At 40.5% G+C, this 24,543-nt stretch overlaps 1 protein-coding gene across 10 annotated transcripts in view; it reads right to left on the bottom strand.

Moving 5' to 3' along the window:
• Lpp (LIM domain containing preferred translocation partner in lipoma) overlaps positions 1–24,543 on the bottom strand; it is a 599,229-nt gene that overhangs the window by 269,827 nt on the left and 304,859 nt on the right. Inside the window, exons 1-2 of one of the 10 annotated variants that reach the window (NM_001145954.1) lie at positions 761–897; positions 616–667 (exon numbers count right to left, since the gene is read on the bottom strand). The exons of the other annotated variants lie outside the window; for them this stretch is intronic. Of the exons in view, the coding sequence (NP_001139426.1) occupies positions 616–667; positions 761–765 (57 nt within the window). The 5' untranslated portion in view covers positions 766–897. Of the gene's footprint in view, positions 1–615; positions 668–760; positions 898–24,543 lie in introns of those variants that run through there. 10 annotated transcript variants of the gene reach the window in all.

The following is a 24,543-nucleotide window of genomic DNA, read 5'->3' as shown; positions in this document are numbered from 1 at the left end:
AGCATAGCATGAATCTATCACCACATTATAATTCACGACTTGTTGAAAAGCAAAGTGTGTGTGTGTGTGTGTGTGTGTCTGTGTCTATATGTGTGTCTGAGTGTGTGTGTCTGTGTGTCTGTGCAAATATGCCTTTGCCTAGTATCACTGTTCCCTAGTATGCAGAGAGTATCAGTATTTTAAAGTATATATTGAGTTGCCAATTCATGTTTAACCATCTGAGCCATACTGTCTTGGCTCAAAGACCATATCTGTCTACCTAATCAGAACTTTGGGTTAAATCCTTCTGTTACAATTTCCCTAACTGTAAACTATTGAGAAATGATAATCTACCATATTCTTCCCAAGAGATTTAACTGACAAAAGTCATTGAACATTCTTGAAAAACATAAGGTATTATTGGAAAATTTATTTAAGTATTCCTAATGTAAGAACAAGTTAGCTTCAGCTGCAGAAGTGCTAAATCAGAGGACTTTGTCTCACATTCTACCTGGATTATTATGGCTCATGTCCGTAAGGAAGACACATTCGCCTTTCATTCACAACGCAAAGCCTCTACAGTTTAAGCACATCACAAGTTACCTCTCTAATCCAAACTAAGTTGTTATCACAAACCTTCAGTGTTCCAGTGCTCCTCTTCAGGCATGCCCCTACTTTCCCCAGTAGCCTACAGGACAGGGTGCACAATACACAAAGTCACTGCACTGCACTGAACCATCACCAATGCATTCTTTCAGACATATTCTTTCTTTCCACTTACTCCATTTTCTAAGCCCTTCAAATTCTTCAAAAAGCTGGGAACACCAATCTTTTATACACATCTTACGCTTAAAACTATGGAACCTTGAGCCAACTTGGCATGAGCCCACTGTCTAGGTTAACTGTGGCACACTCTCTGACCTATCCACCAGGATATAACCTGTAGCTAGTCCTTTCTGTGACCTCATAGTGGGCACAGTCACACATACCCGCAGGGAAGACAGACTCTACCCACAAAGCTACTGTAGGCCTACAGATATCTTGAACTACTTTGAGTCTCAGCACACTTTTTCCCAGAAAAGCACTTCCTTCTCCATTCCACATACTTCCAGACTACAAACGTCACCATAATCTTTTAGAAGAGACTTCTCAAAGACCTCCTCAGCTTGCCAACATTTACCTTCCAGAGCTTCCAACGTGAACACAAAGGAACTGCAACTGTCCCTCGGCACTTGCTTTATCATGGCACAGAACATTGTTAGTGTAAATGCCATTACAAGTTGGGTTTTACGTCTAGCACATACAATGTCTCTAGCTCGTGGCAGGTCCTCAATAAATCCTTGTTAATTTAATGTATTGATCAAGTCTTAAAAGCTCATTTGATTTACAGAAGTAAAAGTAAAAAGTATTGCACCCTGAAAATACAACCAAACGAATAAACAAAAGCCTTAGTTATTAAATTATCTCCCTATAGTTTAATTTCTCAAATCTTCTTTTGTGTTTGAATCTACTCTTGAGCCTGGCTGTCCAGGTTCCCAATTATGCTTAGTACTATGCAAGAATAACTATAGTTCTGCTTCCTGCAAAGGACTAATTTATATCAAGTCCTTCCATAGGTAAAATAGTAGTAATACCGCAAATATGTATAGCTACAAGATTTACTCCAACTGCTTCCTCAAGGGGAGGGAACTAATCCCAATAGACTATCAAAGGCAGCCTTCTCCTTTGCATCATCATTACCTCCTAACATAAACCCTGTAATCTCTGAAACTTAGTAGGGATATGAGCAAAGTCTAAGTCCTGATGATGGTGTTAAAGCCTATATGTGGAAAATATAGGTCACCAATTGTTTTAATTTTTCTAATTGTATGTGTTATGCCTGTGTACGGTGTGCCTTTTTGATGCATGTGCAGTCAAGAAGAGGACATTAGATCTGCTTCTGGGGTTAACATCAGTCGTGAGATATCGTGCGAGTACGGGGAATACAACCTGTGTCCTCAGGAAAAGCAGCCCATACTTTTAATGTTTGAGCCGTCTTTCCAGCGAGTTATATTCATTAGAAGAGAAACAGAAATGCCTTGGTATGATGTGAAATGTCTTATTTCAAGGCAGAAGTGAAATTTCCAAAGAGCAAGTGTCAAAAGAAGTAATACAAAGAATTATAGGAGTTGACAAACCACAATGATTTCACTAATGAAATCCTTCCATGGGGTATAAAGAATATTCACTTGAGGAGTAGTAGCATTAGAAATTTGGATTTAGAAGGTTTGAAACTTTAAAAAGTACTCTAAAACTGACATTGAAGTATGAAACACAAGTAGATATTAGTAATACTATGTGACATTATAAAACCAGGGAAATCTGAGACCTAGGTGAACAGTACAGAAGATACAGGGGAAAAAAAAACCACCACAATCTAGATATTTTAGTTGTGAGCTCTATGGAAAGTCCTCTAGGTTTTCTAAAATAAAGAGCAGGAATTATAAGACTATCTGCTTGACAGTACAGTAATAAAAAAAAAGATAGGTATAGGTGCTTTTCAGCTATAAATATGGTGGCTTACACGTCACCAGTAATAGCAGTTATACTCCATTGTGGTAGGCATTGTGATAAGAACCACAAACACTACACATGATGCTTGAGAGTATATGAATGCATCTGTGTTTTTAACATGAAGAAAGAAATGATGGTGCTACCTTATCTAATTCGTTTCAATCTCTCAGAAACTGACATTAAAAAGTAGATGCTGGGATTTCAAGAGATGGCTAAGTAGTTAAAAGCACTTGTTCCTCTTATACTTGACCAGGGTTTGATTCCTAGAACCCAATGGCAACTCACAGACCACCTGTAATTCCAGTTCCAGGAGATTGATGCACTCCTCTGGCCTCGAAAGGCACCAGGAACACATGTTGTGTACAGACATATGGGTAGGCAAACCATTCATATACACAAATTTAACAGAATTAATTTATAAATAAAAAGTAGATACCTCAAAGAATAAGGACACAGTATTACATATTCAATATTCCTAACAACCATATGAGATAGGATCTACAAACAGCTCCATTTGTAAGATGTGGAAATAAAGGACCAGAGAGGTAAATTTGTAAGAGAACATGGTAATTGTGCTTAGAAAAATGTAAAAGAGACTCATGCAGCTTGAGAGCTACAACTTTTTGGGAATTCCATTAAGGCACCAAGAGTAGAGTTGCCAAGAGAAATGACTATTGTGCATGCGGCCAAGCCTGACAGCCTGAGTCTGACTTTTGCCACAGACATGGTACGCCATGACAAGTTGTCCTCTGAGCTTCATGTTTGCCACTTCACTTAGTCACGAGCAAACAGAATAAGTACATTTAAAATGTAACAAAAACAGGGGAAATTAGAATGAGTCAGAGTCAGAGTTACTTCTATTCACTGCACAGTGGTTAGAGTCCTGACAGTTCAAAAGACAAAGTGCTAGCAATATACTTTTTTTAAAAAAATGGCAGTTTTAAAAGATGCACTTTTTCAAAATAGTCTTATATCAGAAAGAGTTGTCTCAAACTTATCAAAACTGTCTCCTGAATGCCTGAAAATCGAGATATATGGCATTCTAAATTATATGTGAGAATTCTAACATATACATTAGGAGACGCATATTTTACATTGCCTTGAGAATATGCACACAATAAGCTGAGAAGCAGCAGCAGGGTGTGGCACTCCAGTGTCTCCTCATCCAAACATGAGATAGCTTGGGTACTGACAATGTAAGGCAGAAGATGCTTTATACAATTACTACCAGAGGGGACAAAAGTCAGTCCTGTCTATTGTACAACCACACTACTCACACACAGATTCTTTCAAAGGCCCTTCATTCCTAAGCCCTTGGTGTCACTCTGAAGCCCCATGTGCACCATCATTTCACAGGACATAAAGTAAATTGCGCTCTGTGACAAGGAAATCGGTCCACACTGAGAAGGAGCCAATGCTTCTCAGTAAAGGGATTTCTATGTATTTGATAAAAGCAAATGTTTAAAAAACAACAAACTTGAAGTATGGTAGAAAGTTCCTTTTGAAACATTAATGCCTGAATGTTTCTTTATTTTACACCTGATGTTTTATTTTTTTATTATTTAAATTCCTTAAATTAGGAGGAGACATTATGGATTTTTTATGTTTTATTAAAAAAAAAAAAGCAAAGATCACTATCAAGAATTTTAAAAAACAGCTTGAAATTTAATAGTCAGAGAACCAGGAAGCCTGATGTGGGACTGTGTCTTGCAGCAATAACAGAGCTGGACCAATGAAATGTTAACAACATGTATACATAAGAGTAACAATTGACATCCCAATGGGAGAAGCCACAGGGACCGGCCACTAGACGAAAACTCCAAGCAATTAACAACTGCTACATGGAGAAAAGGGCTTACCTCTTTGTTGATTATCCAATACCAATGGTCTAATATACATGCAAGCAAAACTGAACGGACTCTGCAGGCTGTATCTAAAATGTATTCATTTACACGTAAAAGTAAAAACAATGGTCAAAATAGGGGGTACATTTAGAAATGGGTAATATGGGGGTAGGACTTGAGGGGAGGAAAAGGAGAAGAAAAGCAATATAATTATATTTTAATTAAATAAAAATTATATATAAAGCTTTTAAAAAGTAATCAAAGCACTAATGTGTTAATTGCTGTGGTAATGCACACCATTTTTCAAAAAATTGTTTTATATATATATAAATATATGTGTGTGTGTGTGTGTGTGTGTGTGTGTGTGTGTGTGTGTGTGTGTTTGAGTCACATATTTCAAAGTATATCGCCGCTTTGAAGGAATGTTGCGCATGGACACAAAAGTTTTCTTGTCACATATATCCAGATATGCATGTGTCTAGAAGCACATATTCTACCCATATGGGATTCCCACTTAACAGAGAGAATAAAATGTCAAAAGACTTCCTTGCTAGGGTCTCAGGATATGAACCTCCACTAAGCTCCTTTGAGCAGTGCTTTTATCATTAGTAAAAGGAGGAACTTATTTTGTTATCCCTTAGAGAAGCTATTAAGATGTGAATTTTATTGGAAAGGCAGGCCCCTGTCGTGATCTCTTAAAAATCATAATCTCATCTTAGAGGCTATTTTGGTCAAGAACCATAGATTTGCCACTACCTAACAGCACTCACCTTTAGACTGTTTAGCATGTGTGCATAATACTGCAGTGAACAGGACAAGACTGACAATGATACTGTCTTCCAGGCTCCATGACCTTTGTAGTAAAAGATGATGAGCTAACAATATTGTCCTTCCAGTAGACAGTATGAAAAAGTTACCCAGTAGTTGCAATAAACCAAAAGTGCAATCTAAACAGTAATGGGATCTACAGGCCAAGAGGAGAAGCAGTAGGAAACTAGGAGTGTCCATTCTCTGTGCTATACAGCTAGTTAAGGCATACAACCAAGGAGGAAACATGTCTACGATCTGCTTCACCCTGACTTCTCAACTCCTCCTTTCCCTGGCCCTCTGACCACTGAGAGCCACTCAGCAGAGCGCAGCACTTCACCAGCCTCACATCCTGAGGGGCTAATCTGCACCCCAAGTTATATTCACACTCCCATTTTGTTTTAGCCTTCAGAAGAGATTACATGAAGTTAGATATCTACACTGTCCTCTCACATACTACTATGATTAAGTTCCAGAAGGAAACTTCTTGGATCTTTACAATAAAGAATCATCCCGTCTATGCTTCCCCCATTGTTCACAGGAGAAGTGACAATTACCTCTTAGTAGATCTGAGAGGAAACAGGGCAGCCGCGGTTCAGCCCCTGGCAGGCAGATACTGACTCCAGCCTATATCGTGCTCCTCTCTGTTTCCCTAAATTCTAAAATAAACAAGAGGCAATCTTATGCCATGAGAGAATTTCAGGGCACTTGTGCTACTGTAAGGAAGGCAAGGCTACATATGTAGAAATAAAGCAGTAGTTTTCCCCTTGGGCTCAAGGCCACATCCCTGTGTTTCTGATAGTGACAGCCTTACACATTGACACCATCTGTCTGAAGTCTCTATTTATAAACATAGGTGGAGACCTATGTGTTCTATTTTCTGAAGTCACAACAATGAACATTCTGCTAAAATTTGTTCATCTGTATTTCATACTGTTTTCTGTTACCCTTAAATTAGAGACAGTGCCATCGTGCTTTGAATTGGTTCAGAGCATTGAGAAAGAGAGGAGACTCAGGACAGATCTGATTATGACATCCTCTCATGGGACTCAGCACCAGCATTTAGCAGATGTGTGCATTCCTTGTTTCCAAGTGTCCATCTACACTGCCTGGGTGTCTCACTCACCAGCCTTCCCGATCCACATAGAACACTGTTCCCTATGCAGCAGACTCTCCTTTTCCTTTGCTTAGTCTCCTAAATAACAATCAGAGTCTGTGATGTGCCCCTCCTCTGTCCAGGAATACACTGTTGAAGAAAATCTGTCCTATCCTGTTCTTGACTCTAAGTGCCTTCTCTAAACCTTGCTTCTCACTGCCTCCCTTCTCTTCACACCCTGTCAGGGCCTTCACTTCCAGAAGGCTTGCTTTTCCAGAGAACAAAGGCAGAGGAAATTTATCTTTGCTGTCCTCCCCTTTTTATTATAGAAAATCCAAAGCTCAAAAAGAACTAAGTTGGCAGAAATTTCTATTATTAAATGAGACATTGAATGTAGGTTTCGGAAAGTATTTTGTTTACCTGACTCTTAAATCTTCAAAACACTCAATTTAACCAATTTTGGAGTCTAACTATGATGAAGGAGCATGCAAAATGTAAAGTTTCCTCCACACCCATGATTCTATTCAAGAGAAGAACCTCGGGACACTGTTTATTTAAATAAATATATAGCCACAGCCGTGTAATAGGTGATTCTGAACTCTAGTCACAAGTAATTGGATTGGAGACTACAGCAAAACCTGACCAGATAACTATGGACTGTGTTGGAGGAGGACTACCTTCCCAATTTGTACTGGGGAGGAACCAGCTAAAATAATGGCCTTAGTGCTTCTGGCATCTGAGTGTAAGTATCCAGAGAAAAATAACCAGGAACAGTGTTGAACCGGGTAAGCTGGAGATAGTATGAAGAAGCCAGACGGCCCTAGAGGGAAAGTTTCCTTATCTCCACAAGCAAAATAAAGAGAACTACCAATAGAAAGAAGGAAAGAGGAGTGAGGGAGCTTACTAAATCCTAGTCCAGTAGGGACCACTCAGCATGGAAACCTTGGAAGTTTATCTGAGATAACAAAATTGGCTATGTTGGGTCTTCAATCTTATACCAAACCTCCATGAGACCAGGTGCTCTAATACTTTGTTCTTTTCCCTTCTTTAGACAAAGAGGAAATCGATAAATGTTCACCATCCAACATCATCTTCACCTCTACAGCCCTGGCCAGACTTAACTAAAATAAACCAGATAAACATTTCTTTATTCTAATAAAATGTAGACAAACAGGATTCTGAATCATATAGTTTCTGATGGTTTTAACAATGAATAGATTTATTAGTGAATAAAATATGAAATAGAGGGATGGAATGAGAGTTCCTACCTCCAATATAAACATCTAGAAGGATGAAGTAATCAGGGTGGCTTGGGAGAGGAGGTCACTTTCTAGAACTTGATACCTCATACTGAGAATTCAAGTGTGTGTGTTTCACTTTTTAATGGTTCTTTGTAATTTCACATCATTCCACTCATTGCTCCCTCACCTCGGACTCACCTTCAACCCTTATATCCTGACCTGCCCCCCCCCAATAGAAAATAACTATCTTGTGTGTACGTTGTAGTGGGTCACAGTGTGTCCCACAGTGTACCATTTTGTCCACACTTCTTTGCTTGCAAATGTTCATTGCAATGAGTCATTGGTCTGGTTTGAGGCCTCTGACTTCTGCTACACTGGCAATACTGGAAGCTCACTGAGACGCCTCTCAGATGTCCTGTTGTTGCCCCGTGTCATGGAGTTCTTATGGTTTTGGATCTGTAGGACTAAATCCTTCAACCCATTCTGTGAGTTCATCAATAGGGTAGACACTGGAAAGTGCCAATTCAAAGCCCTGGATATGGGACTGAGAGGTATCCGAGGTGGTCAGCCTGACAGCTCTCATGCAACATCCTACTGGGGCAAGCTCTACTTCCCTGAGATGGCATGAAGGGCCCATCCTGTGTCACAGACAGTAAAGGCAGAGCTAGCTCTCCTGCTCCAATGAATGGGATCAAATCACTCACAACTACCACAACCAGGGCCAGCTTGACTGTGCTTCCTGGGGACAGGGGGTAGTGTAGAGCTGACTCTCTCAAGTACCTCAGCTGGCTAGGAGGAAGGAGCAGCTCTCCTGCTTACATGGCCCCAGGCCTAGTTCTCCCAGGATTTGCAGTGAAATGTGAGGTCAGTTCTTCACAGCCCTAAGACATCAACATGTTCTCGGTTGGCATACCAGATCAGAGATGTCCCTCTGGCCTTTGGTGGTAATAGACTCCTGCTGCTATAAAGCCGTGGACCCGGATATGAATCCTGGTGGCAGCACAGGTCACAACTCCACTATGGTTCCAGGTGGCATCAGGGTTTAGTTACATCTGTCTGCTCTTCACTGCTCTCAAGCCTCCAATTCTAAGATCTTTCTGTTTCTCCTTCTCTTCCATTTCTCCACCAGTTACTTGCTCCTCTTAGTGGTGTCTGGAGTGTCTGGGGTTTTTTCAGGAGTAGTCTCAGGAGTGCTATGGATTATAGCACCAGGTAGGGGTCCTCTTGGGCATGGAATGTCGCATGGGCCTGCTCAGCAACCGACTGTTGGTTGCTAACGTGGGGGTCATCTCAGGCTAGCGTGCTGTCCAGGTGCCAAGGTGCTGGGCTGGAGCTCATTTGTGCTCACTTCTTGCCTGGGCCACCCATGTGGCCCCAAGTGTGGGTCATCTGACTCAGCTCACTTTTGCTGAGCCGTAAGAAGCCCAAGGTGGGTTTCATCTCAAGCGTATATTTTTAAAGTCTGATTAGGTTCAACACTTCTTCAATACCAAAGAATTAGTTCAGAGTATTGTTCATAGAAGTGATGCATTAACATTTTTTAATTATGATAGATATTTCTACTGTATAAGCACCTTGTTCTATCTGGAGTGATGACTTTTAAATAAACAAAACTATTACAATAATGCTCTACCCCTCTTCCACAGACAGTTTTTCTATTGGGATCACAGTGCTTTGGAAGGTAACCTCCTTTGCCACAACCATCTGTTTAGAGAAGTGCCTGGATTGGTCTGAACACGACATTCCCAAGCATGCGACTGAGTAGCAGCCTGGGTAGATAAAATGAGCTAACTGGAGGACTGCACTGTTGGTGATGCTATAATCCAACACCAAATTCACAGCTACACAGAAACAGACAAGCAACGATGTTCCCCTTTACATTTTAGACAACTAGGAGAAGATGACACCAGAAAGATGATACATTAAATAATATTATAGTTTGAATTAAGAGGTTCTGGACAAGCATTAAAACTTTCATCCAGATTCCTTATGACAAAGATAGATGGGAAAGAGTGAATCAGAATGTAGACAATAGCGGCATTTTACATACTCAACAGTATGTATTATGTCTATTATGAACATATTAATCCATTACAAATGGCCACTTATTACTACCTCAGTGAGTAGAGTTTGTGGGAACAGGTGGGGTGTGAGAAATAGACTTTTCTGTTCTCTATTTATTTTCAAATACTCTAATGTAAAAAGTATTGAGGATGTCATACAAACATATGTTTTAATAAAGCTAAAAAACAGGATATTCACAAAGTGCACTAATACATCACATAAGGGATCAATGAGTGGTCCTGACAGAGCACACGAGGAATCACTAAACTGACTGGAACAGGGATGAGGTAAACTCTGCCACTCAGAATTAGGACTTGACATGGCTCAGTCCACTTGAGTCAGAGTAGGATGTGCCTTTCTGGCAAGCCAGCATGGAGCTGCAGCCGCGTAACAGAAAACTACTCTGTATATTGCCAACTACCATGTAAACCTCAACAACTTTTATAACTACTCCTCAGATCTCCTGACCTCCCAAATGCTCTGGGAGAGAAACTGCTAAGTTATGATAATAGATCATTTGTTTTCAACTCCACCATTTGAGCCATACGGTTTATCTCCTCTGTATTCTTTTACTAGGGTCTGAAATTAAAACAAACATCAAACAAGGCCGTAGGATTTTATTTTATCTGCCACATATTGCTGTCATTAAACACACTTGAAATGAGTGGGTTTAGTTCAAGTAAAGCTGCTTCTTCCCGAAACTCAACAAACACAAAGGGGGAGAAAAGGAAGTGCGTGTTGAATTCAGAAGTAGAGCACATTACATTTCAAGGAGATCCATCTGGCAGGCTGACGTGGTAATAAGTTCCTGTAATTGTCAGGTCAGGCAGATTACAGATCCAGGCTGTCAATTCTTCAGCTGAAGTTTTATTTTGTTATTGGTAGCTCATTAAAACACACACCCAAAATACTGCTTGTTATTCTGTATATGAAAACTGTCTTCTTTCCTCCTTGGCACTGATGAAGAAGGGCGGAGTGTGCTCCTCTAAGGGCTGATCACTGACAGGGATTCCACAGTGCAGAAGTTCAAGAAAGAACACAGAGTGCCATCTCATAGACAACTTCATCCCAGAAGAAGGATGGCAACTTGTGACCCCAGGTGACACTCAAGAGCGTGAATGGTGCTGGAATGCGTGAACTCTCTCCGCTAATTCTCAAATACACAAATCTACTTGTCCAGTCTATATTCTATGCACTTTGAATCATCTCCAGAATATTTACAATGAGCAATGGGATAGGAAAGCTACATAAGCAGTTGGGGTTTGACAGATGCAGAACAACAGGAAACAAGTGTATCCTCACCAAGGACAAGTGCAGCCTTTAACTCCCAGCCCACGTGGTTAAAATGACAGATTAGGAACCGAGAGAAACAAACTTTGTGTTAGAGAATGACAGAAAAGCAGACTTTCTCACAGATTTAAGGAGGGAGTGAAAGATTCTACTTCATTTTCAGGTAAGAAAATGCAGGTTTCCTTAGGAAGTGACACACTTTCATCTTTTATTGTCTTTGAGTTCTAGTAGGGTTCAAGTCTGAGAAAATAGCCTGTGTAAAATCCAGGCTCCCCAGCATTGATTAAGATATATGGAAAAAATGATTTCAACTCTTAACTGATTTCTTTACATCTAAACATGGATAAGAATGCCCTTGTCTCCAGAGGAACTTCAGAGGCAACAGATAAATGACAATTTGCAAACTGCAATTACTAGTTAAATGCACCAAATTATGTTTATCAAGTAGGAAACTTAGTCCTTAAAGGTAGGACTTCTACATTAGCCAGACACTAAACATTATGGGGAAACCACATACTCTAGGTAGAGAACCTATGCTCTTGCGAAGGATCACATCCAAAGATGTAGGTCTATATGATTCATCTGGAATACAGATGAGCCTCTTTAATCCCTCTGGCTGGAATACAAACATGCCTTTTGTACTCACCTGTAATCCCAAGCAATGAGGATCAATTAAGGAGCAGACAAAGTGATGAATCAGACAAAGATCTGATAGAATGAGGAAGAGATAGAATATGCCCAACTCTCAGGAAAAAAAGCTATTTAAGAGCAGCACAGGAAACTGAAAGTGTCTTTGGGCTCTGTTCAGTGCAGCAATGCAGTGCAGTGCTTCGGGGTCTACTGGGGTGCAATGCAGTGAGTGCTGTACAGCGAGGGTACAGTGAGTGCAATGCAATATAATGAGCACAGTAAAGCAGAATGCAGTGGGGGTGCAGTGAGTGGGGATGGAGTGCAGGGCAGCATGGGAATGGTGAGTGTAGTGAGATTCAATGCAGTGAGTACAGTGGAGTGCACTGAATGTGGTGCAGTGCAGTGCATACAGTGGAGTGCTGTGAGTACAGTGAAGTGGAGTACAGTGCAGCGGGGATGCAGTGAGTGGAGTGGGGTGAGTGCAGTGAATATGGTGAAGTGGAGTGCAGTAGGGGTGCAGTAAGTGCAGTGCAGGGAGTACGGTGGAGTCCAGTTTGGTCCTCAGTCCCTGCACATCAACAGAGGCAGTTGAAGCCAGAGAATGAGAAAGAGCCAAATAACTATAACAAATTGCCAGTTAGTTTGAGGCCAAGCAATTCAGTGAGAAGCTGAAAGAAGCCAGATTGAATCAGTCAGCTTGGAGTTTGAGCCACAACAGCTGAGTTGAACCAGCTAGCCAGATTTCAGAAAGAAATAGAAAGGGTGACTGTATTTAGCAGTAAGCCTCAAAGATGACAATTTATCAAGTGAATAAAGGTTACTTTTACATAACTTCTTCTTCTTAGAAAGGAAGGAAAGAAACGAAAGGGACTTCCTTTTTGGAACATCTCAAGCCTGAGTGAATGGTCCTGAACAATCTACATAGATCTGGAGAGACCTAATTCATAGGACTGCCATTGGAAGATGAAGAAGCTGACATAAGAGCTGACATAGGCCAAATAGTAGGTTAATGTCAGAGACAGGGTTTGAGGGCAGGTCTGCAGGATCTCATTTTAGATGCATACTACTATGGTACATTCAGTAGAAGACAATGAAGCCACAGAAGTATAATGAACATACAAACCAACTAGCACCACAGTGTGACAGAGAATGCCATGGAATCAACTGCCTCAGTAGATTGGAAGCAACTCAAGTGATTATTGCAGACCCCTTTTGCTGTCTCATTAGTGACTTGGAAAGTACTTTGGTGGTACCATAATTCAGAGAGTCAAGAGGCGTCTTTAGACCAAATAGGGCAGGGAAAATGCATCGACTAGGTGTCACTGGGAGGACTATGAGACTTCCTCCATACATTCTCACCCCTAACTCTGACCTCAAACAAACAAACAAACAAAAAAATCCCCAAAGCAGAAGTTCTGTCTTGCATATCAGGGAAACTAGGATCTAGAGATATGAAGTATCCTCCCCCACTCCACCAGCAATCCCACTGCCTTGAGTGGTACGATAAGAATTTAAGTCTAGGTACAAGAGAGAGAACAAGGGTACTTTCTGTTTGCCCCTGGTGGGTGCTATTCAACAAGCAGGCCAGCAGACAGAAAGGTCTCAGGGCCTGAGAGGAGGAGGTCATGAAAGCAGCTATGGACAGCCAGCAGGCAAAGAAGAAAATGGTCTGCGGAACAGTGCTACATTCATAGTTTCTAAAGTGGGTTTATGTAAGAGGTGTTTTTCTTTTCTCTAATGAGAAGCTGGATGATGGTTGGTACCTTTTTTTTTTAAAGTAAAAATACTGCTCTTCCTGGCACTGATGTAGAAAAAGAATAACCAACCATTGGCAAATGTAACTGGAGGGGTTTATACAGAGGGGCTAAATTGAGGCCTTGTCATTCAGTTTTGGGTAAAATAGTTGACTCTATGATCATGAAAATATAAAAAGGAGAAAAACCACTCTGAAAGGCTTGTCTTACTGAGCGTGTACTGTATGCTCTGTCTTCAGACTTTACTGCATTCCATGAGTCATAACCATCCTACTGTCCACTGACCCCTTGATCCAGAGCATTTCCCTGTGCACTTCTGATCCTCTTACACAGTAATCAGACCCTGAAGAAGCCATAAGGGATACAGCCACATTTAGGACTCGGTTAATACCATCATGGAGCAGCCTTATGGAATCATACATTCTGAATGTGGGAACAATGAGATGCCTCCTTCCATGATAAGGGCCACTTATAAGATGGAGACCAAGCTACATGCCATCAGAAGAAAACACTCCTTGATCTCACCCCAGAATTCCCATCTCCTACACTGGGAACCTGAGATACTGTAATTAATTAAATCACCGCTTTGTGTTGCATCTGAGATAGTGTGGCATAGACAGAGGCAAGAATATGTCAAGGTCTCCTAAGTAGATTAGTATAGAACAGAGTAGACGTAGAATTTAGTTATCTTGGTTTCATGTCTTTATATTATCGCCCTATCCATAGTATGAGATCATTATTTAATAGACTTTTGAAATCAAAACTACATCTTCCTTCCATTTTAGTTACAAAAGAGAAGTACTGCTATTGATATAAACATGGTCATATATACAGTAGACAGAATATACTCAAACACAATTTTCATAGCCCTGTTATCTTTTACAGTCAACTTTTGATCTTCAGTAAACAGGATTTTAATCAACTATCACTTGAGACAACAAGGTATTTTATATTATTTGTGGCTATTGTGAAGGGTGTTGTTTCCCTAATTTTTTTCTCAGCCTGTTTATCCTTTGAGTAAGGAAGGCTACTGATATATTTGAGTTAATTTTATATTCAGCCACTTTGCTGAAGTTGTTTATAAGGTTTAGGAGTGAGTCCTCTGTTGGAAGTTTTGGGATCACTTAAGTATAATATCATATCACCGGAAAAGGCAAATAGTGATATTTTGACATCTTCCTTTTCTATTTGTATCCCTTTGACTTCCATTTGGTGTCTAATGGCTCTAGGATTTCAAGTACTATATTGAATAGGTAGGGAGAAAATGGGCAGCCTTGTCTAGTCCCTGATTTTAGTGGGATTGCTTCAAGTTTCTCTCCATTTAGTTTGATGTTGCCATATTGCTTTTAATATGTTTAGGTATGGACCTTGGATTCCTGATCTTTCCAAGACTTTCATCCTGAACAGGTGTTAGATTTTGTCAAATGCTTTCTTGGCATCTAATGAGATGATCATGTGGCTTTTTTTTTTTTTTTTGAGTTTGTTTATACAGTGGGATACATTGATGGATTTCCATATATTGGACCATCTCTGCATTCCTGGAATGAAGCCTACTTGATCATGATGAATGATTGTTTTGATGTGTTCTTGGATTTGATTTGTGAAAATCTTATTAACTACTTTTGCATCAATATTCAGAAGGGAAATTGGTCTGAAGTTCTCTTTCTTTGTTGGGTCTTTGTGTGGTTTAGGTATAAGCATAATTGTGGCTTCATAGAACAAATTGGGTAGTATTCTTTCTATTTTTATTTTGTGGAATATTTTGAAGGGAATTGATATTAGGTCTTCTTTGAAGGTCTGATAGAATTATAGAATTCTCCATTAAAACCATCTGCTCTTGGGTTTTTTTTGTTTTTTTGTTTTTTGTTTGTTTGTTTGTCTTTTTTTTTTTTTTTTTTTTTTTTTTTTTTTGGGTTGGGAAACTTTTAATGACTGCTGCTACTTCATTAGGGGTTATTGAACTGTTTAGATGGTTTATCTGATCCTGATTTAACTTAGGTACCTGGTATCTGAGTAGAAAATTGTCCATTTAATCCAGATTTTCCAGTTTTGTTGAGTATAGGCTTTTCTAGTAGGATCTGATGATTTTTTGAATTTCAAAGAACCAAACAAAACAAAACCAAGCAAACCAAAAACCAGAGGTAAAAATGGCAAAATAACTATAGCCTGGCAATTTACTGAATGTAGTCTATTTTTTAAAACAGAGAAAAGTTAATTAGGTCACAGAAGTTCAGACAACAGCATGTGTTGAAGCAGGGCCCTGCCCTGGGATCTAACACTGTGGCCCACTGCACTGAATGATCATTTAGCACCTCAGGCTCATCCATACAAATCAAAAAATGATAAAAGTGAATAAACATTGAAGAAGAGCACAGAGAATGCCCATGCCATCTTAAACTCCACCAAAGGTCTGAACTGTATGCTTCAAATTTCAATCTTTAGGCTTTTGATCATACAATACAAGTGACTGGATCGTCTTCAGAAATGTTCTTCCTAGCTTCTAGAATCCACTGTGCTTGGGGCCTCCTCCCACAGGCATATTCTTTGCCTCCAAGATCATTTCTTCGGTTGTCTCCATTGCATTAAAATATTGTCTCAGATTTTAGTCTTTAAGTGGCAAAGTTCTGAAGTTCATTCTGCTGACTCCTAATGAGATATCAAGAGGAAAGATTGACTTTGAGCCTCGAATATACACCTATTCAGTAGAAACTGAGATTCTAACAGGACAAACAGAACATATACAAAGACAAATTCTTGATCATCTTTTCTCCCTTTCCCCCATTATATAAAAAAAAAAGAAAGAAAAAGCTAAGAATATGGCTCATTAGATAAAAGAACTTGCTTTTAAAGCAAGAAACCTGTATTCAGACCCCCAGCAAAGGCCCAGCACTTGGAAACAAAGACATTTGGATTTCAGGAGTTCTGAGCCTACCACTCAAAAGAAGTGAACTTCAAGTTCAAATGACACACCTGTCTCAAAAACTAATGATGACAAAGGTTGAAAAGACGCTCAATGGTTAAGAGTAGAGCTCAATGGTTAAGTGCTGCTCTTGCAGAGGCCCTAGGTTCCAATCCCAGTACCCACACAGTGGCTCACAACTGAGAATTCAGTCCCAGAAGATCCAATGCAATCTTCTGAACTCTGTAGGCACCAGGCAGGCACATAGTGTGCAGACATAAGTACAAGCAAGAAAGCAAAGCCTGTACATGCACAAAGTAAAACAACATAGAGAAAGATATGAGGAGATACCCAATAAGCTACGACGGTGTCTGTGTGCATATGTGCACACACAAGCCACAAACACACACATCCAACACCCTACCACAAACAAATAAAAGTCTAAAATAAATGTCAAAATGAAAGCACCTCTAAAAATGGAAACCAAATGCCTGCTCTTTCTGTCTGCTGGAACCTCAGTAAGTGGTTACTACTCACATCCCATCTGCCCACCATCTTGTTGATTAGGCCATCAGTCCTAGACTTGCAAACCTTTGGATCTTCCTGTCTACAACCTGTCTCATTGATAGAGTCCTGCCAGCTTTCACATCTAGGTAGTTTGAAGCATTACTGCCTGTTGTCTGTTTTCCAGCAGGAGGCCACCATGACTAGAACACTTCTCATCAAAGCCTCCAGATGTTCCCCAGCTCCCTCTAAGGAAGACCCAGAGTCCAGAGCCCTGTGCCATGATCAGGAGCTGCTTTCTTTCTCACTGATACCTAGCATCTTGATTCACAGAGTGCAGCAGCCAATCCAGGCTGCTTTCCAATCTGACCCATGCCATTGCTGGCTAGAATCTGTGCCGTCTTTTCTCCTCTATCCCCTAAAATAACAAAAAATTGAAACGTGCCTGTCTGGAACATCCTTTAACATGCATCTAATAGCTTGTTTCAATACAACCTAGGTAGCTGTGCTCCAATGCTACCTCATCTTAAGTGTCTCCCCAGAAACCCCAGAAAAAAACGCAATGACCAGACCATCCCATCCCCTCTATGTTTTACCTTCAACTTTCTCTCTACCACTTAGTTAGACTTTAGTACATAATTGTCTGCTTTTGAATCCTCTCCCACAGGAAAATGAACCCTTTAAGGACGTACATTTCACTTTATTTGTGATTGTACCCTCACCATCCAGAAAACATTCAACAATGTCCACTAAGTACCTCATAAAAAGAGATAAATGAGTCCTTCGGTTACTTCTCTTGCAATTCCAGAAATAAGATGTGAGTAGAAGAATTTAATAGCATAAAAAGTCACATAGCAATGCAATCACCTTTAGAAGAGAGTTGCAGTTTTACTCAATAAAGGTAAAATATTATATGTTACCATCGATTTGGATTGTGAGTAATAGAATATAAAACTTGGACTCAGCTGTGCTGGACTGGAATGAGAGTAAGTAGGTGATGCAGGCTTTGTTCCCGGCACTGCCCCTTGTGGGCCTCGGGCAGCAGAGAGAACTCCACACATGTGGGACTTCCTACTTCTGGGATTTGGTATAAATTCAACTACCACTCATTCAAAAGATAGTGTCTCGGGGTTTGTTTACAGGACATATTTCACTGTTGTCAACTCTATTCGCAAGTTTAGAAAGGAGTCACATTTGAAATTGTGTGGCATTTCCAGAAAACATTATGCCACATCACTAACACAGAAAGTAGGCATAGCAGGTTCTTCCTCTTCACACACCAGTGGGTGTGAGATATCATCAACTACAACATAGAAGGGAAAGTAGTCAGGATGCTAAGCTCTTCCAGAAAAAAAAAAAGCACCCCATTCACACATGAAGATACATGGCAGTTTTCCTTTAATGCACACACTTCCAATGCTTGCTACACCAGCTCGCAGATATAAGGGATTGATACTCTGTGTTCTCCTGAGTAGTAGAGGTGACCTTTCAAAAGCCACCCCTCCTCATCCCCCAGCCTGCAATCCCATGGAGATCAAAGCCAGCTTGCTATTATGCAGTAACATTTCTGTGATCAGATACAGTGTGGGCTCTACAATTCTATGTATGTCAAGACATTTTCACATAAGTGACTCACTCGGTAGAGGCTCCGGCAGGGCACACCACACTCACACCTTCTCTTTTGAGGTTGAGCCCACCTCAGGAGAGTTACAAGAGAACATCCTGTTTAGCTGATCTGCTCTGCAACTCAACAGTGTAACTGGACTTGACTTAACAATACATCTTCTCTTCCATAATCTATCACAAAAATCTTTCCATCTATTTCTGTTCTCCAGCTCATATGTATGACAAGTCAGTCTTAGACAAGCATACACGTTAATCACCTATTCTTACATTAAAGGCACCAGGAAACAGAGGTGATGATTAGACTTCCTAAATATGTTCACAATTCCAGGGAGAATGGGTACTGCTCCTGGGGTGAATATCTGAAGGTCTATGCTGGCTCAGTCACTGTACATCAGCTCCAGGAAGCACCACAACGTGGGCTGCACTGTAACTGAGGCACATAATCGTGCTGTTCTTGGGCAGGCTACAAGCGGCTTGAAAAAGCTAGGGCAACTTTTCACAGGTCGATAATATGATTGGCCTATGTCTTAGTGAACACTACCATGGTCTATAAACTGGAAGCTTGGTAAATGTGATACTCTTGAGCTGGGAATCTTTAGAAGGTGGATCTTGTGAAAAAAGCAGATTATGAAATGAATGCTCATGGAGGCAAACCTTGCCTTCTGATATATGCATATGAGGACACTCTTCCCATGATGCCATTTGCCTTGAAGTAAGGGCAGAAAAACTTGGCTGTTAACAGAGCCATATTGCTTGAATGTCAACCTCCAAGAATTTTTATTTTAGCTCCAGGTCTTTTGTTACAGTAATAAAACATACTAATAACAACCAACAACAACAAAATTCAGAAAGGCTTTAGACCTTGAGTAGTATTCCCATCAGGGCAAAACCAAAGCAAGGAGAAAGAATAAAATAATGATGTGAACATTTACAACATACAAGATACTGAAATGTGTTCCAAGAACAGGTAACCACTGTACTTCATTTCCCGTGGAAACCGCTACAAATCACTGTTGGCTAGCAAGGACCTGCTACTGACCTTAATGAGATATTACACAACAGACTGCATATGTCTGCACTAAATGAATGAATTCCCTGTTACTATCAACATAAACTCAGGATGTATTACCTAAAGGAAAAAGCCTACTTCCTGTCTGAACACTTCATCTCTTTTTGAAATGTACCATTTTAGAAGAGTATAAAGCTGCTTTTCTGGGCTTATGATGGGTAAAATAACAACCTAGTAATAGTCAAATTGTAACTTCTAGATCTTGTGGACAAATTTCTTTATTTGCCAGAATAAACGCTGAAGATGTGGTTAACCATAAACAATCTGAGATGAAGACAAAGACCTGAATTACCCAGGTAGACCTAATCTAATCACACAAGGCCCCCAAAGCAGAAATACTCCCTGTATAATCAGATGGAACCATATGGAAGAAAGCATAGTCAAAGAGCTGATTTATTGCAGGCTTTCCAGACAGTGGATGAGGATATAAACAAAGGAATGCAGGCAGGCTCTAGAAGCTCAAACGAGAAAGGATATAAACTTTCTCTATTCATTTTAGCCCATTGAGACTAAACAAATAAAGAAATTTGTCCACAAGATCTAGAAGTTACAATTTGACTATTACTAGGTTGTTATTTTACCCATCATAAGCCCAGAAAAGCAGCTTTATACTCTTCTAAAATGGTACATTTCAAAAAGAGATGAAGTGTTCAGAGACTAAACTTGTAAACCCCAAAACTAAATAAAAGTAAAGGTAAGAAAAATAATGTTCTTTTATGTAATCGAGTTTCTGGTGTATTGCTGGAAACTCACCCAGATACCAAATTCACCCTACTGGCCAGGCTTTTCTCCTGGGTCAAGAGCATCTATCTATTCTCAGAGAACTCCATATGTACTGCCCATGGGTCTATCAGGCATCATTTAAATCAGCAATGTACATGACTCCAATATCAATATGCACAAGACTTCTCACTACCTTAAGTTTATCCCATGCTGGTGACTGGCCCAGGCTATACTGAAACTGCTCTAAGGTGGAAATCAGCCCAGATTTACCACAAGCATGTTCAGCAAAGATTCTCAGAATAATTCAGACAAAAGAAAAGGAAATAGAGGTAGAAAAACTGTACAAACTGTTGAACAAATTCCTTTTTTGAAAGATGGGGCCCTAAAATCATTGAAGGCAAAGTCTTATGGACACAACACAATGCTTTGCTTTATAGGCTAATTCTTTAATAACAAGCACAAATTCGTTCAACTCATTTGCAAGAAGATGATAGCACAGGTTTTGAGTCTGTACATTTACCATTTTTCACGTCTCATGCCCTATTCCTAAGACCAAGCTAAGCTGCTCATGGTTAGGAGAGATGGCTTCTGTTGTCTCGTTCCTTCTGATCCCTCTAGCCAGGAATACTGAATTCTTACGCTTCAATAGGGAATAAAAGCCAGGTCCATACACAAATTATATCCTTGATAAAAAATGACTGTCAAAGGCATCACTATCTAACTCAGCTCCCCCAAAATACTGTCGTAGTACGCATTAGAACAGCCTTCCTGGGCTCATATGTTTGAACACTTGATCTCCAGTTGGTAGAACTGTTGGCAAAGGTTTCTGAGGTATTTGTTTGTTAGAGGAGGTCTGTCACTCATTGGGAGTGGCTTTCAAGACTGCAAAAGGCCCTTTAACATACCTCCATTGCTTTATTTGCCTTCTTGTAGCTCAAGATATGAGCTCTCAACTGTTCCATCACACTTTGTCTTTGCTATTCCATCCTGGACTCTATTAATCCATAAGATCAATTAACCACTTTCTTTTATAAGTTGCTTTGGTCATGGTGTTTTATCAGAACAATAGAAAAGCAAATAACACACACACCAACAAATATCCCTTACTTGTGTGGAGTATTATAAAAATAGAAGGTTCATTTTGCACAGCCTAGTTTTTAATATGACATTTTCAAATAAATCTTAAGTTGAAAGAAAAATCAAACCATTAACATTATTTTTATACAGTGGATGGTTTATAATTAACCCAGTTTATTATTAGGTTTTATTTTCTTTTAAAGACCACTTGGTCTCTCTCCATTGGTATATAATTTGAATACTTCCTTTCTATATAGAAGTTCCTGCAGTTACCTTGAAAATGACACACAACTCAATTTCCTTCTCTAAATGCAGAAAGTTCCCCGACGCTCACTGGGGGACACTTAGACCAACGAAATACACTGGCATCAGCTAATGCTTGGGGGTGCAGTAAGCCACTGGTGACATAAATTTCAGTTCATCTAAGGCACACATTCGGGGCTTGGCAGCAAATAAATGCTGTTTCCTTCTGGTAGTGAAAGGAGTAGACTTCCTCCTGAGGGACTTCTGGTGCTGCCACTAATCGGTAGGTAGCTCTTCCAGTCAGCTCACTAACCTGAAGCGCCTATGAGCTAACAAACTACTAAAGTCTTGCTTTATTGAGACTCCAGCTAACAAATAACAAGGATTAAGGCCTTCGCCCTGGTGCTAATATTAAAAGACATGTTTGGATTTTCAAACCCCGTCATGGCATTGCTAGCAACTGCCTTAAACTGAATACTGCTTTTGAAAATTAGCATACATAGTGATTTCTAACAGGTGAGTTTTGCTAATGAAGTTGTGGAGTATGAAGTATGTTAATGGGTAGGGGTTCCATTAAGATTCCAATAAAGTACAATTATCTTTGAGGAATTTTAGTCAAATACATATCCTAGAGCATCCCTTGGTAAGAGACTTCATTCTTAAGACCTTCAAAATTACTTCCCAGCTCATATAGTCCTGGAGATGATTGCAAACCAGAGCCATCCGCACTCTCTACCATTATCAGCTTCTTCTTATGCCCGTTCCCGTTATTTAGATACAAATCTCTTCTGATTTTTCTAGCATAAGGTATATCCTGACTGACAATTTCATCGTTAATGATTCTTTCTTTTCTATCTTTGGTCTTCTTCATTACAAGAGTTTAAAAATGTATTATCTTTATTCAATGCAGCAAAGCAAACCAAGAACGATAAGGAAAGGCTCAGTGAACCAATTCATGGATAAAAAGAATGGGCACTTGAATTCCTACATAATAATTGATTTACTCAGTGAGTAAAAACACCATCAATCCAACATCAAGAACACTTTCCCAATGTCCACAGGAGCCCATTAGAAGGTGTGAGACACCTTCTGCTCACTCTGGTTTTGGTTGCAGAAATATAGCAGGCTGTTTGTCTTTCCCACAAAATGAAATCTGCATAGGATGTTTTGTCTAAGACCTTAGGAAAGGAACCTGACACACTAGGTAGTAATTTTGTCAACAGTGGCACAAAATGGTGAGTTTATAGGCATAGTGGCAATGCTATAGCGGATTCCATATAAAATGCGGCACCTTTCAATTACTGCTGGATATTAAAGGGTCTTGTTGGCTCACGGCCCCTTGGTACTGTTCAGGGGAGTATGTCATTAGGATGCTAAACTCATTAATGGATTATTGATGAGTTCATAGCAAAAAGTGTAGAAGGATCTAGTGAGAAGAGGGGACTGTGTGGAGAGAGGTCTCTGGAAGCAGGCAACCTAGAGACATATTCATCTCATCTAAGCCCATCTTTCTATCTCTCTCTCTGTCTCTTAGTTTACAAGAGGTAAGCACTTCTCTTCTTCCCTGATCTTGCACTACAATGGCCTACTATACTGCTAGCCTAAGAGCAACCAGCAAACAATGGACAAAACTTGAACCATGACTCAAAACAAAAATTTCTCCTCTTAAGTAATCAATCTGTTGGTTCATCAGAAAATTGGAAGTAGGCCTACATAAAGACCCAGATATATTGCTCTTGGGCATATAACCAAATGATGCTCTACCATATCTTAACAGACACACATGCTCCATGATGTTCATAGCAGCATTATCTCTAACAGCCAGAGGCTGGAAACAACCTAGATGTCCCTCAAACAAAGAATGGATGCAGAAAATGTGGTTCATTTACACAATGGAATACTATTCAAATATTAAGAATGAGGGCATCATGAGTTTTGTAGGCAAGTGGATGGAAAGAAAAAATACCGACCTGAGTGTGATAACCTGTGGCTTAGAAATGGGGTCCCGAATCTGGCCCAAGGTTCAGGCCACTGGGTGAGGCACACCAGGCCAGGAAGTCTGAATGAGTGCACCCCACATTGCTTCCAGATGGGTGTTGGGCTGTGAGAAGCTGCAGCACCCCACTCTGGGGGTAGGGAGGCACAGTCTTAGGTTCCTGCAGAACTGCTCGAGTTCACTTGGGGTCCCCAGGCCTGCACGGGGGCAAGGGACGGTAGGTTCTCACTCTTGGACACCACAGACACTCGCTAGATGTTACAGAACAGCTGAGAACAGAGTGGGGGCACGAGGGCAGGCTCTAGCCTGGGGGTAAGGGGAAAGGGGAAGAGAGTAAGAGAGAAAGGAGGGGGCAAACAGCCCCTTTTAGAGGGGGCCATCCTACCTGGATATTCCCAGGTAACTATGGTGGTGGACTCCAGACGGAGTACTAGGAGCCTGGGGCATTGCCCTACATGACTGATGGCTACAGAATTATGGGGCTGGGGTCTCGTGTCAGGAGCATAGTGTCTGGAAGCACGTGGCAAAGTTCCTTCCGTCCCTTGCAGATTAATCTGCTCGGTTACTGGGGTTTAAATCTAGCTCAACCAGAAAATAGGGTGCCTTTCACAGTCCCACAATAATATAGAACTGAAAGGACAAGCATGGTATGCACTCTTTGATAGTGGTTATTAGCCAAAAAAGTACAGGATACCTAGGATACAACCTACAAACAATAAGAAGTTTAATAAGCAGGAAGGCCCAAGTAAGGATATTTCAATCCCGCTTAGAAGGGGGAAGAAAATCACGAGGGATACAGGGAGGAAGGGATCTGGGGAGGAGAGAGTAGGGGGAGGGGAAAAGAGGAACAGGATAAGGTAGGGGGGCAAGAGAGAAACACAGAGGGTGAGCAGAATGAATGGAAATATGTAGCCTCAGAAAGTGGGAGGTGAGGAGGTCCTCTAGAAAGTACCAGAGACCTGGGAGGTGAGAGACTCTCAGGACTCAATAGTAGTGACCTTAGATGAAATGCCCAACAGTGGGGAGAAAGAATTTGAAGAGTCCACCTCCAGTAGAAAGACAGGGCCTCAACACTTAGTCAAAACTTCTGACCTAGAAGTGTTCCTCTCTAAAAGAACTACAGGGACAAAATGGAGAAGACACAGGGA

Source organism: Mus musculus, chromosome 16, assembly GCF_000001635.26.
Source record: "Mus musculus strain C57BL/6J chromosome 16, GRCm38.p6 C57BL/6J".
NCBI classification, from domain to species: Eukaryota; Metazoa; Chordata; class Mammalia; order Rodentia; family Muridae; genus Mus; species Mus musculus.
This window is presented reverse-complemented; position numbering and strand designations above follow the sequence as displayed.